Genomic DNA, 15259 nt, shown 5'->3' on the forward strand with positions numbered 1-15259 from the left:
CAATACCACACAGGAACTCCCCAATCAATGAAAAGGCATTTTCAGAACATATTGGTTTTGCTACTAGTTTGTGAGTTAAGTGAGAAGGCTTCCATTATTGTGTGACCGGTTGTCTGTTAGGGTTGCAAGAGTGCTGTTGGCAGTGTGAGACTGCTGCGACGTGAGGAGTGTGTGTGTGTGGGGTCAATAGTGTATCACTGCTAGCCTGCGAGTGGTGGGAGTGCTATCTGTACTGGACTGACGGAATAACGTTCTCAGTCCCCATTACCCTCTAGCTAACTACGCAGAACACACCTCCTCTCTTAATTTAACTCCCCCCCCCTCCCCACAACAGGACCATCTCCAATCCCATTTCCCCTCCTACTCTCAGCCCCCATTACCCTTCCTGCACCCCCACCACTATTAGCAGTCTCCCAGCCTACACCTTGATCCCCCCGCCTACCATCAATGCCCTCACTCATACCACCAACCTCCTCCCTACCTCATCCACACCCCTCCCGACCAAAACCTCTCTCCTCCTAACACCATCCCGTACACTAACACAACGCAGCCCTGCTCGAACACCAGCCCACTCTCCCACCTGCACGCGAATTCCCTGGTCAGTCATTCACCTCTGACTGCCACCCCCACCTCCACCACCTACCCCACGATAGACAACATCATGGCCACCCTCATTCAGATCAAAGAATACATACACATCATCAAAGAACTACTCTCCACACACCCCATACACCCCTCACCCACCTCCACCTCCCATCCCAACTTTTCCCCTACCCCTCCTGCTGACTCCCTCACTCAACACGCCCCACACCGGGCGTCAATCCCTGCTCATATTCGCAGCAACCGCCCTCGTCCCCCTCGTCGCCCCTGCAACCCCTCACACAACTACACCTCCCCGCCCAACTTGTCCCCCACCCTCCCGATTAACTCTCTCACTCAACTCTCCCCACACCTAACCTCAATCCCAGCTCGCAATCGCAACAACCGCCCTCGTCGCACCCACAGCCCTACTTCTGACCTCGACACACTCACCCTTCTCCGCTCCTATGACCCAGCCCCCCAAAACCACACAACCACCTCACACCTCACCATTCCCACGATACACTCAAATCCCCTTAGACCCCCCACACTAAACAGCAGATTCTCCATCCCCAATAACCTTAGAAAAGTCCCTCTCTCTCTAGAACCCTCTACCACCCTCAACACACCCAGTCTCAAATGCACTCTCCTCAACTGCAGATCGGCCTCGAAACATTCTGCCGCCATTGCTGATCTCCTCTTATCGCTGGACCTTGACCTAATCATCCTGACTGAAACATGGCTATCTGAATCTTCGTCACCTATAATGGACATTCTGGTTCCTCCCAACTACCACATTATCAGGCTCGACAGATCAGGCAAAATAGGTGGTGGAATCGCATGCATCTACAGGAACAACCTCTCTGTTCTGAAAGTCAATACCACCTCCTTTCCATCCCAAACATCCTGGGAATACATCTGCCTTGACATTATTAGTGAGGGCAAACCGATATGCTCTCTCCACAGCATTTACCACCCACCCAGGGACAACCTCACCTTTTCCCAACAAATCATGGATATGATCTCAACCAATTCCGGACGGCAGCTCACCCAATATACCTTGGTGACTTCAACCTCCACTGGAACGATCGCAATGACGCGGTGGTAAATAGTCTTAAAAATTTCCTCGATGCTCTTAACCTCACCCAAATATGCAACAGCCCGACCCACGAGAAAGGCTCTATCCTCGACCTGATCATCTCCAAGAGGACTCTATCCAACTCAAGTCCATCCAACCCTGTGACTGGTCAGATCATATTATTGTCACATTCTTCATCAATGAAAAAGTCAAAGTTAACCCGGCTCAATTCTCCAAGCCCAAAGTCTGGAAAAGAGACATGGAAAAACTCAACCCAGGCTCTTTGCCCCTAACAGTTGCAATCTCCTACTCCCACCGACAGGCGCTACGGACGTTCAATCCCTGACTGACCACTATCTCAACGCTATGACCTCAATAATTAATGAGGCTGCGCCATGGTATGACGGGAGTCTCAATGAGGATAGACGAGACATGCGAATGGCAGGACGCACCTGGAGATCAGCTCCCTCTGCACTGCACCTAAAAGCTCTGAAGGAAAAGAGAAATGCCTACTTCAGGAAAATAAAACGCTCAAGATCAGATTTCTTCAGCCTCCAGCTCGACCAAGCAAAAAACTGCCCGAGAAAACTGTTTGAGCTAATCAGATCACAATCCAAGGATCAACCCCAACCACTCAACACTATGCGTGAAGCACCCTCCTGTGAAGACTTCGCTGCTTTCTTTATCCAAAAAACTGATAACATTAAGAGCGATCTCCTCATTGGCGCAAGCCTTTACTCCAAACCCCAGTGCTTAGCACCCACTGAACCAAAAAACAATACATGGTCAACCTTTGGCACATTCTCGGAAGAAGAAATAGGCAAACTGCTCAGCACCCTGAAACCATCCAATCACCTCACGGACCCCCTTCCTGCTACCGCAGTAAAAGACTTTACCCCTTTGCTTCTCCCTCTCTGGACTAAAATTATCAACAGCTCTCTCCAACAAGGAAGCATACCTGACTCCCTCAAAGTTGGACAGGTCACACCTCTTCTAAAGAAACCTACAGCCGACCCCTCTGATCTCAACAATTACCGTCCCATTACCAATATTCCCACTCTCGCCAAACTGCTGGAAAAATGCGCACAACTACAATTGACTAAACACATTGAACAATTTGATCTCCTCAACCCTCACCAGTCAGGCTTCCGAGCAGGACACAGTACAGAAACTGCTATGACTCACATAATTGACGACGCACTTCAAATGCTAGACCAAAACGACACATGCCTCCTCATCCTTCTCGATCTCTCTTCAGCATTCGACACCGTTAAACATGAGAATTTACTAGAACTACTAAACACAAGAATGGGTCTATCTGGAACTGTTCTCAAGTGGTTTACTTCCTTTCTTCACAACAGGTCGCAGAAATTCAAGAGCAACAACCTGATGTCCTCACCAATACCTGTAACGCTAGGCGTCCCCCAAGGATCCTCTCTATCCCCAACTCTGTTCAACCTAGTTATGGAGCCTCTGACCACCTTGCTACAAGCATCCAATGTAAACTTTCACATGTACGCCGATGACACCCAACTTTATCTCAAATTACAATCCCCCAAAGACATCCTGCTCCTGAACTCAACGATCAGAGGCACCCAATCCTGGCTTGCCGATAATCGCCTCAAACTCAATGCCCTGAAAACAGAGTTCCTTCTGATCTCACCTCCAGCGAAGATCTCCACCACTCAAATTTGGCTTAAACACCTAATCGCACTCAATGTCCAACCCACCATCGTGGACTCAGCAAAATCTTTAGGCATAACACTCGACACCAATCTCAACATGCAGCAACATATCAGCAAGGCAACAAAGGGAGCGAACTTCCAAATCAATACTCTGAGGAAACTTAAACCCTTCCTCCCAGCCAAAGACTTCCAAACCTCAGTACAAGCACTAGTCATCCCTCGAATAGAATACGGCAGCATCGCCCTCTGCGGACTTCCCCTAGCTACAACCGCACCCATAAGAGCTTCTCTAAACGCTGCAGCGAGACTCATCACTGGATCAAAAAAGCACTCCCATATTACCCCTGACTTGAAATCCCTGAACTGGCTGCCTTTTGAAGCCAGAATACATCTGAAAATCGCCTGCATGACACACAAGGCGGTTCACCTAAACTCACCCGGCTACCTCGCTCAGAAGCTGACAATCTCTGGCGGAGCTAGAAACACCAGAGGCACAAACAATCTTCTGCCGAAACCTCGAAGATTCCGGAAGGAAAAAACATATAAGCGCTCCTCAGGAATGGCGCCTAGGATCTGGAACTCACTCCCTCCCGAAACCAGGCTTATCTCTTCCACCACACTCTTTAAAAATTAAGTAAAAGCTATCCTCATGGCTAAATACACTTGAACTATTATCTCGAACTCTGTTAATACACTGCACCGATCTATACTACATGTTTGACCCCTCTGATTATTTGTATTAGTTGTCTTATTACTCACATGATTGGCTTTGCAGCCACCTATTTGTACTGTTTGATCTATTGATTTATCTGTCTGACTATGCTCTCTCATGTACCCATTCTATGTAAAGCGCTCTGATATCTGCAAAGATCTTGTTCGCGCTATATAAAACTTTCAAAATAAATAAAAATAAATAAACAAGAGCTTTTACAATGCCAGCAGAGCAACAACTGTGCCCTTACAACGTCTGTTTTCACAATGAAATATTTATCAGGCTGCCACATAGTTAATATTCAATATGCAGTTACCACGAATACCAATTTTACCCTTATTTTTACTGCACTAACCATTAAACGCCAAATGGCATTAAATAATAAAGCCTATGTTTTTGTGAAACGTGTACTGAAGCATCCTGGTAATGCTGTAGTCCTTCTTTCCTGTTAACTATTTCATTTCAGGCAAAGTGTATGCATTACCAAAAGTGTTACTGTGTGCTCACCCTGCATGCGTCTGTCAGCGTCCGACAGCATAGCTGCACGTAAACAACTAGGAACAATAAGCGATTTGCTGACTCCGATCCTTTTCTATATTTAAACCCCTTGAGGCGTTGTAAAGTGTCACTGCAAGACGGATCTTTGTTCGATTACCTCTGTATGGATTTGCCACATTTCTGCTGTGGAACGTTGTAACCGGGTTCAAGAAGTAAGCCCAGTTGAAATGTCACTGTGTAAACGCTGAAGAAAATATTTGTATTAGCGCTGCTCTCTCCTGGTTCCATTTCCATTTCGGCGGAGAGAATCCTTATTGCGCTGTTCCATTTCCGCTTGACTAAAGAAAAGTTAAATGCTTTTTAGGAGAACAGCATTTTTAGGTTTTAAGGGCAGTGCTTCCGGATCCCGTTGTGAGACAGAATTCAAATGCTCTCGGCACCGCTGCCGGTCTCCGTGACCATATCTACACTGTATATTTTTTGTTGTTGCAAAGAGCATCGTTGTAATGCCATTCGTGGTTATAAACCCGCATTGTAAAGCCTCCGTTGGGATTCACGCTTCGTTAAGCCTTCTGGTTCCTAAGCCTTCGTTGTAAAGGACGCATCCTGTCTGTACTAGGCCTATTACTGTACTGGGACGACTACTACTCTGAGTTTGGGAGTGTTGTCCGTAGATTCTTCTTGCTAGGTGTAAGTGTAATCAGTAGCGTGAGACTACAACTTTGGTGTAAGAGTAGCTTCTGATACCTTGCGACACCTAATCTGTAAGGGGTGTTAAAGCGCTGTCTGTAGAGTGAGACTGCTACTTTGTGAGGGTGCCCAATAGAAGAGTGAGATTGCTGGTTTGTGAAGGCTGAGAGTGCTATTGGTATCAGGAGTCCACAATTTTGAGGGGTGTAAAAGTGCCATCTGCGGTGTAACTATAGGTCTTTGCAGAATGTGCGCTATTGGTGCGTAATGTTCATGTATGAGGTATTAAAATGCTGTGAAGTGTGATAATGCGACTCAGAGTGAAGTGAGAGTGATTTATAGTGTTTGAGGGGTGTGAAAATGCTCGTACTAGTACAAGACAGCCTATCTGTGAGGCGTGAGCGCATTGTTCTTTAGTGTGGCTGCCAGCCTATGAGGGGTGAAAGAATGCTATTGGTTGTGTGTCACTGCTACACCGTGGGGTTGAAGTGAGTTTTTCAGTAATGTGAGGAGTGTATTTGTTTTGTCCGTATCAGAATAATACTCTGCGGGAAGTGCTCTGTTGCTAGTGTGAGGTTGGCAGTCTAAGGGAAAGGAGAGTCCTTGTAATGTGAGACAGCTATTGTTAGAGGATGCTCATGGTATGGAGAGTGCTGCTGTGTGAGAAATGTATGTGTGTTCTGTAATGTAACTGTTGCTCTGTAAGGAATGAGAGTACTGTCTAGTGTGAACCTGTTGATCTGTGAGGACTGTAAGGTAGAGTCAATACTAGAAGAAGACTAATCTGAAGAGTGCATGATAGTGTCCATCTGCTAGTTTGTGAGTGGTGCTGTCGGAAGTAGGAGAATGGTCTTCTGCTAGGATTGCAAGTGTGGTTTGTAATTTGAGACCCACTGAGTGAACGCTGTGATGCCATTGTTTAACTGCTAGCCTGTGAGATGAAGGAGTAATGTTGGTAGTGTGAGAGCAATGTAGAGATGTCGAAGTGCTTCATATGTGTGCTCTCCAGTCTGCTAAAGATTAGTGTCACATGCAGCACTGTGCTCCAAGTTTTATCAAAACAGCTTAGTGTTGCACTGAAATCATAAGTGTTCCAAAACGTTAACGAGGTATCGGTGAATTAAAATAGCTGAAGCAGAGGGGCTTGTAGGAAGAGAATTTCTGTCCAAATTTCATTATGTTCCATCAATGAAAAATGTTCTCTACTTTCACACCCAGGAGCTTCTCCTTCTGAAAGACTGCAATGAGGCAAGGGTAGGGTGGGCTTTACAATAGTAGCTGAATAGGGTATTATCAACGTGCCATTCCACTCCAATACTGTTGAAGCAAATCCTCCTTTTTAGTGATTTTGGGGTCAGGACTGTTCTGAGAGTAATGCCAAATAATCATTGCAGGCAAAGACGGGGTTCTCCAAGGTTAATGCCTAAAGCTCACCAACTCTCCTCAATGAAGTAAATGAAATGAGGAAAACAACCTTCCATGAAAGAAACTGTAAAGGTCAATAATGCAAAGATTCAAAAGGTGGACCCATAAGCCTTGTAAGGACAATGTTAGGATTCCACATCTGTGCAAGTGGGATTCCTGGTGGTATTACCCTTTTCAAGCTTTCCATGAAAGTTTGGATTAATGGAACTTTGAATAGGGACAAATGCGGTCTTCTGCAAATATGCAGCTACTGCTGCAAGGTGCAAACAAATAGATGTATAGGCTAGTCCAGTTTGCTGTAAGTGCAACAGGTAAAGTATTGTACAAAAGCATCTAGAGGATTGATTTTATTGATATTACAATAGACAACAACTCTTTTTCACTTTGCTGTATAACATGCTCTGGTAATAGGCTTTCTTGCTTCTTTCAGAATAGTCATACAAAATGGTGGTAGATTTAAATAACTAAACTCTAGGACTTCAGGAGCCAGATCGCTAGGTTTAGTTCTTTGGGATTCGGATGCCTTATTTCTCCATGGTGCTGAGTAAGGAGCCTGGAGGTGAGATGCAGCTTTTGATGTGGAAGTACTGACAGCTCCAACAGGGTGGTGTACCATGGTTGACGGGCCCATGTGGGAGCTACTAGAATCAGTGTGAGGGATGTTTGCCTGAGCCTGCAACGAAGAAATGGAATGAGTGGGAGAGGCGGAAAGGCATAGGCAAATATCCCTGACCAGTTCATCAACAGGGCATTGCCTTTGGAGAGTGGGGGTGGGAACCTGGAGGCGAAGTTTTGCATTTTGCCTTGTCGACTGTGGCAAACGGGTCTATTTGCTGGAAACCCCATTGTTGGAAGTATGGAAGGAGAACCTGGGGAGGAAGTTCCCACTCGTGAATTTGATGCCTCTTTCTGCGGAGAAGGTCAGCAATTTGATTGTCTACCCCTGGAAGGTGTTCTGCCAGAAGATACATTTTGTGATGGATTGCCCAATTCCAAATGGCACAAGAGAGGTGTGAGAGTTGGAGAGTGTGTCCGCTTCCCCGTTTTTGTACATAGTACATTGCAGTCGTGTTGTCCGTCCGGACAAGGACCGCTTTACCTATTAGATGAGTCTGAAAAGCTTTGAGAACTAGAAAGACTGCTAGAAGTTGATGTGGAGGCTCCACAGGCCTTATAATTGTGTAATCTTGGAGATGGGCACCCCATCCGGTCAGAGATGCGTCTGCTGTGAGCACGACCCGTAGAATAGGGTCGATGAAATGCTGTCCTTTTGATAAATATTGTGGGTTCCACCACTGCAGAGAGCGATGGTTGCGGCCGGCTACCAATCAATCAATCATTTGTTAAGCGCACTACATACCCGCGAGGGTCTCAGGCGCAGGGGCGGGGGGGTCTGGGGAGGTGGGGGCCACTACTGATCGAGCAGCCAGGACTTTAGTATCCTCCTGAAGGTCAGCAGGTCATGGGTCCGTCGTAGGCTCAGTGGGAGGATGTTCCATGTCTTGGCGGCGAGGTGGGAGAAGGAACTCCTCTCCTGCCGGTGGTTGTTCTTCGGATGTGCGGGCGGTGGCGAGTGAGGGGGTCGGCGGAGTGTAGCTGGCGGTTGGGGGTGTAGAAGGAGAGCAGTCTGTTGAGGTAGGCTGGGCCGGTCGTGTGGAGTGCCTTGTTTGCGTGGACGAGGAGCTTGAAGAATATCTTCTTGTTGACGGGGAGCCAGTGTAGGTTTCTCAGGTGGGGGGTGATGTGGCAGTGTCGTGGTACATTGAGGATCAGTCGTGCCGAAGCGTTTTGGATGCGTTGTAGTCTATTGATGAGCTTGGTCGGGGCTCTCGCGTAGAGGGCGTTTCCGTAGTCGAGTCTGCTGCTGATGAGGGCCTGGTTGACTGTCTTTCTTGTATCTGTCGGGATCCATCTGTAGATCTTGCGGAGCATGCGGAGGGTGTTGAAGCAGGAGGAGGATAAGAAGGCGTTGACCTGCTTGGTCAATTGAGAGCGTTGAGTCGAGGATGATTCCCAGGTTGCACGCGTGGTCGGTGGGGGTCGGGGCTGCCCCAGTGCCGTTGGCCACCAGGAGTCGTCCCAGGCTGACGGGTTGGAGCAGAGGATGAGGACCTCCGTCTTGTCTGAGTTCAGCTTCAGACGGCTGATCTTCATCCAGTCGGCAACAGCCTTCATTCCTGCATGGAGGTTGGCTTTGGCAATGACGGGGTCCTTGGTGAGCGAGAGGATCAGTTCAGTTAAGTGTCGTCGGCGTAGGAGAATATGTTGAGGTCGTGCTGTTGGGCGACGTGTGCGAGCGGGGCAAGTAAATATTGAACAGTGTCGGGCTGAGGGAGGATCCTTGAGGTACACCACAGATGATCTCAAAGGCTTCGGAACGGAACAGGGGGAGGCAGACGCGCTGGGTTCTGCCGGAGAGAAAGGAGGTGGTTCATTAAAGGCCTTGTCTCGGATCCCTGCGGCGTGGAGGCGTGCGCGTAGTGTGCGTTGGCAGACGGTGTCGAAGGCGGAGGAGAGGTCTAGAAGGAGGAGTGCTGCAGTCTCCCCGTTGTCTAGCAGGGTCCTGATGTAGTCGGTGGCGGCGATGAGGGCGGTCTCAGTGCTGTGGTTGCTGCGGAACCCTGACTGGGAAGGGTCCAGGAGTCTGTTCTCTTCGAGGTATCGGGTTAGCTGTCTGTTAACAATTTTCTCGAGGACCTTGGCCGGGAAGGGGAGCTGAGAGATGGGTCAGAAGTTCTTGAGGTCTCTTGGGTCTGCCTTGGGTTTTTTGAGTAGGGCGTTGATCTCGGAGTGTTTCCAGCTCTCTGGGAAGGTCGCGGTCTCAAGGGAGAGATCGATGACGTTGCGTAGGTGGGGTGCGATGGACCCCAACACTAGATAAGATATTATTTTTTATTTATTATTTTTATTTTGCATAATAAAACAAAACATCAAACAAAGCATGAATATACAATACACAGTAAAGGGCACGAGAAAGGATAAATGACCCTGCGGCTGATTGTAGGGGACTCATGTGGAGTCATGCATGGGGAACAATTGCAATGCAAGAAACCATCATTCTCAGCAGTTGCATGAACACTCCGGCTGGTAATGAGTGGTTGGATTGAAATTGTACTATCATAGATTGAATGCTGTGAATTCTGGGTACATTGGGAGAGGCTAGAGCTTTGATCGAGTCTAGACTGGCCCCTTGGTAAGATTGCACCTGTGAAGGACGCAGTTGAGATTTCAGTGCATTGACCATCAAGCCCAGTTAATGAAGAAGGTGTATTGTTGTCTGAGTGTGTCGTAGACAGTATTGGTAAGTGTTGGATTTGATGAGCCATTCGTCTAGGTAGGGTAAGACGCGAGTATGTTGCCTTCCGGCATGAACTGCGACTACTGCCAAGCATTTGGTAAATACTCTGGGAGCAGTAGTTACTCCAAACATGAGTACTTTGAATTGGTAATGTTTGCCTGCAATCACAAATCTGAGGTAGTTGCGATGAGCTGGATGAATTGGAACATAAAAATGTGTGTCGTTCAAGTCGAGTAGACATAAAATCTCCCTTCTGTAAAGGTGAAAGAACCGGTTGAAGTGTTACCATGTGAAAGTGCTCTGGCAGTATATATTGGTTTAACTCTGAAATCCAGAATAGATCTTAAGGACCCGTCCTTTTTGGAGATCAGAAAACAGTTAAAGTTGCTATCAACGCTTAAAAATTAATGCCCCTATAGGAAAATAGTTATTCAGTTTTAAAAGATTCCAACAATGCAGTATGTCATAGCTTTCGGAAACCAACATTAAACACTAACTTACAACCAAAAATAAAATGAAGTAACAATATATTCTTAATAAAACGTTCGAGCACGCACCTCATCATCATCATCATCTGTTATTTCCTGATCATCGTCTTCATTGTACTCTTCAGAGTACAGAGACTCCACATCAAATTCGATGCTAAACTGGTCAGATTCTGAATCACTTACTGATGGAGAATCAAGATTCTGAAGAAAATAAAGAAATGACAAGAAATTGATATGTAAGCTGCCAAAATATTTATATTAAATACTTTTCCCAAATTGTATCAAATGCTGGCTGTATTTAGGCAAAACACTTTATGGATTACAACTCCAATTAAACTGGAATAAAAGTTACACTGAAGACCGAGCTCTCTTCCAGACCTGCACACAACTTTTCTTTTTTATCATAAGATATTTTCTTGGCATCAACACAATGACTGGACTTCTGACAATTACATCAAAAGCATTCAGTCGCCCTGAGTCCAGGATAATACTATGCCTATTAAATCAGACTGTTGCATGGCTTACCTTCTATTTTCCTTCTGTGATGCTGGGCTGGTCATTCTAATCTATTACTCCTTAATAGTGCATCCATGCACCCCAGATGTTTAGAAGCTAGAGAGGGCATCCTCGAGCCTCATTTTACTCTTTCCATAATTCTTTTATTGTCCAATCCTACCTCCTAATTTAGCTGGCTCAGCACCTCTTCAGCCTTCCACTTCTGCACAATATCACCTTTTGGAATGACTAGGCTCAATCTTAAACTAGGGGTGGTATCCACTAACATTCATATCATCTAGAACAGGGGTCTCCAAACCGGTCCTGGAGGGCCGGATCCATTCCAGATTTTTGGGATATCCCCATTGAGATACATGTAGTAATTTTAAAAATCTGTCATGGATCCGGCCTCCAGGACCGGTTTGGAGACCCCTGATCTAGAACATTTAATGCGGCCATCTGTGGTGTTGACGTTATTGAGGCACACATTATTTCTGAGAGGTCCCTTGCAGAATCTCTGAATGACTGTGTATCCCCATAGTGTGTATATGAAGTCACCTTCAAGTTTTTCAAATCAGGCAGATGGGGTATTAGTTCCTATGGTCGTAGTCTGTAGGTATGATGCAAATGATGAAATTAGATTGGGTCTGTTCACAAAGGTAAGTTACTATTTGTAATTTACAAGTGCAACTTTATTCTTACACTTTTAAGTCAGCTACTTTTGGTTATGCATAAAATCAGAGTATAAAGTTACTCAAAAGTGTAGACTTGCACATCTTCATCAAGGGGGTGGAACCTAACTCATGAATGTACGTTGCGCAACAAAAAATAGATATACAGTCTGGCAATACACATGGCCAAAGCTCCTACTGCAATCCTCTAACAGAAAATAATGGAGACCAGGACTTACTTGTTAACTCCATAGGGAAGATTATTAATTTAAATTCAACTATTTAAGACACTTAAAAATGTGTACAACTATATTTTAATGTTGAAAAACATATGGAGTACTTTTTTTTATATTTTAATAACTGCATTTTAAAATGAATGAGACAATAAAGTGTATTAAAATATAATTAAATGATTTAAATTCTAAACCACTTGATTACTAATGTATAATAAATTACTTTTTTACATTAGGGGCTTTATAATTTAAACTTGAGAAAAGTAATTTCAATTTAATACATTGTAAACAATTACAATTATTATTCAAACTTTCAGAACTGTAGCATTTTCTTTCATTATTTCTACATTTAACATAAGTATCTAAAATGAATTTACATTAAAATATTTTGCAAACTTTTTCTAAGTTTAATAAATATCTTTACTTTTCCCTATACTTCACCATACAGAGATGTCCTACGTCCCCGGACTACTGAGATCTGTTGATGGCAAGTATAAAGTATTTTCCTTGTACTATACCATACAGTGAAATCCGGGCCGACTGCAAAGTCTCCCAATGGTAAAAAAAACAACAACAAATAAAAAAAGAACAGAGTAAAAAATGCTAAAATACCTTGAAAATATTCACAACTATAGTTCAACTGTGTAAATTAGAAAATATATTATCAGCTGAAGTGCTTTAAAAAAGTGTATTATGAATTATTTTATTTATGTATTTTCCTCTTTCGCCACCAATCTCACTTCAAATACACACTCGGGTAGTCCGTACCCACACTCAGCAAGCTGAGAGGCGTAAGCGTCAGGAGTTGGAAAGACCCACCTACCGGTACTTGGACTTGCTTGTGTGCAAATGAAGACACCAACTGAGATAACTCTGAACAAGCTCCAGGAGCTAGATGACCCTGGTCTTAAAACTTCCAGCCCTAGACTGAAAGTGTCCGACATGGCCCATAGAGTATTGAGGCAGCATAATCATAGGACTTGAAAAAAAAAATGGAAAAAAAAACGGACCGAGTGAGGAGCTCAAGGAGATCAAAAATGAGAATGGCACTTTAACTACCGACGAGTAAATTTGTGATTCCTTTCAGACTTTTTCCAATCTATTTATCGGGAGGATGGCAGTGTAGATAGCCATGGTGCACAGAGGTATCCCTCTCCCCTGCCTTAATTTAGAACAACAGCAACACCTAGACAGGGCATTTTCCTTTGCTGAGTTTAAGGATGCTATCTCTGATGGCAAGAATGGAAAGGCTGCAGGTCCGGATGGGCTTCCTGCCGAGATTTACAGAATAATAAGCGACCAGTTAGTCCCCACTATGACTAACCTCTTTAAATTTTGCAAGAAGGACTAAGTCCGCCAGATTCGTGGAACAACGCCACTATCGTCCTGATCCTGAAACCAGGGAAAGCGGCATCTAATTGTGGGTTTTATAGACCCATATCTCTCCTGAAAGCGGACTATAAAATCTTTACTCTATATTGGCAGCGAGATTGGGTATAGTGGCAGGAGATATTTTGCATTCAGACCAGAAGGGTTTCGTAAAGGGTCGCCAGCTTTCGCATCTTACATACGATCTAATTGGAGCGATTGACCTGGCCTCTACATACTCTATTGCCCTAGCAGCTATGACCTTGGATGCCACCAAGGCCTTCGACCGGGTGAATTCGATATACCTGTCGGAGGTCTTGAAAAAATTAAATCTTGGGGAGAAATTTTGCCGTACCATACAATCCATCTACCGGAGACCAACGGCTAGACTTCTTGTAAATGGCAACATCACTGGTAATTTTTAATATATCTAGGGGGACTAGATATGGGCTGCCCACTCTCCAAGTCCTTTTTGGATTTATATATTGAGCCATTCGCTCAACGGCTCAGAGAGGACTCCAACATTCAGTCTTTCAAATATGGGGAGTGGGAGAGGAAGGTAGCCCTCTATGCTGATGATATTTTAACTTTTTACAGCTAATCTAGTCACAGCATTTATAGCAGTTATTAGCCAAGAACAGGAGTTTGGACTAGTCTCACGCTACGAAATCAATGCTGCAAAGACAGAGGTTATGGTCTGGAATCAGGTGGCAAATCATTATCTGCACCAGATAAGCCCAGAATGAGATACCTGGGGTAAATATCCTGCAAGATATTACGAAGATAGCCGAAACTAATTTGACCACAGTGGGGAAAGAGTGTGTGAAGCTAATGAAATATTGGGCTTCGCTCCTTCTTTCTATTATTAGCAGAGTCAACTTAGTAAAAATGTCAATACTCCCAAAAATTACTTTTCTTTAATAGTAACCCCCTTCATTTTGAGAAATTACAAATTGATAAAATTCAAAGGGATATCAACTCGTTTGTCTGGGGATATAAACTCTTCAGGATAGCTTGGAAAAAGCTAAGATGCAGAAGGGAGGTCTAGCTTTGCCGGATATTCAGCTTTATGCTTGGGCCTTCCAACTCTCTCATGCACACATGCTTCTGAAAATGCCGGTCTATACCGGAGCAGGAGGGATGTTTTTAGCTATGCTTCATGCTGCACAATTTTCGGTGGAGGGCTTTCTGTTTGAATATGGTGATCCTAAGTTTAAAAAAAAAAAGTTAGGCTTAAGGTTCTGCAGGGCCTTGGTAAAACATGGGCTGAATTGAGGTCAGTCACTCTTGTATATTTCTCTAGCTTGGCTCCCCTATGAGATTCCCCCGGCGGCCCAGAATGTTTGAGGGATAGATTGGCAACCCCTTTGAGGGAAGCCGGTCTTGTAGTTTGGGGGTACCTGATCTCAGATGGCACCTTCGTTACATGGGAAAAACTTAGGGATAGGATTGGGGCTAGTCTTTCTAAATTTAAATATCCCCAGCTTACCAGTTGAGTCCAGTCACACCTACAAAAAACTTATGGTAGCTTATTAGATGGAGGCAATCGCCTGGAACACCAGCTTGTGACCAGACCCCAAGGGAAGAAGGAAGTCTCCTTCTGGTACCAGGCTATCTTGGACGGTGACTTTAAACTTGCCGAGGAACTGTGGGGAAGCACTCTACCTGCTCAAGACTGTGATACATTGTGGCAGAGCTAGTTTGAAATCTTATACGAAATTGTAAAACCGTCTTAGTTAAAAAGGAACCATCTGTTCACAGGGCTTACTTCACCCCATTGAGACTCTCACAAATCAATAAAGAGTTGCCTGTATGCAGTAAGAAATGTGGATTGGCCTCTGCCTCTGACATTCATATGTTTAAAGAGTGCCCAGCCTTGACCTCTTTTTGGGACAGTATTGGAACATTCCGGTCTGATACAATAGGAAACCTTGTTACTATTGACCTACCTTTGATCATCTTTGGCTTGAAGGATAATGTTTGTGGCCCTGTAAGATCGCTACTTTATGCAACGCTCCTAGCTAGGAGACAAATTTGCA

General features: G+C 44.9%; 1 protein-coding gene across 4 annotated transcripts in view; it reads right to left on the reverse strand.

Annotated features, from left to right (window-relative positions):
* The window catches only part of MDM2 (MDM2 proto-oncogene), a 79192-nt gene that overhangs the window by 25435 nt on the left and 38498 nt on the right, over positions 1 to 15259 (reverse strand). For all 4 annotated transcript variants that reach the window (XM_086919000.1, XM_086918999.1, XM_086918998.1 and 1 more), the window contains exon 9: positions 10523 to 10654. In XM_086919000.1, coding sequence (XP_086775126.1) covers positions 10523 to 10654 — 132 coding nt within the window. The remainder of the gene's footprint in view (positions 1 to 10522; positions 10655 to 15259) is intronic.

Source organism: Lissotriton vulgaris, chromosome 1_1 (assembly GCF_964263255.1).
Source record: "Lissotriton vulgaris chromosome 1_1, aLisVul1.2, whole genome shotgun sequence".
NCBI classification, from domain to species: domain Eukaryota; kingdom Metazoa; phylum Chordata; class Amphibia; order Caudata; family Salamandridae; genus Lissotriton; species Lissotriton vulgaris.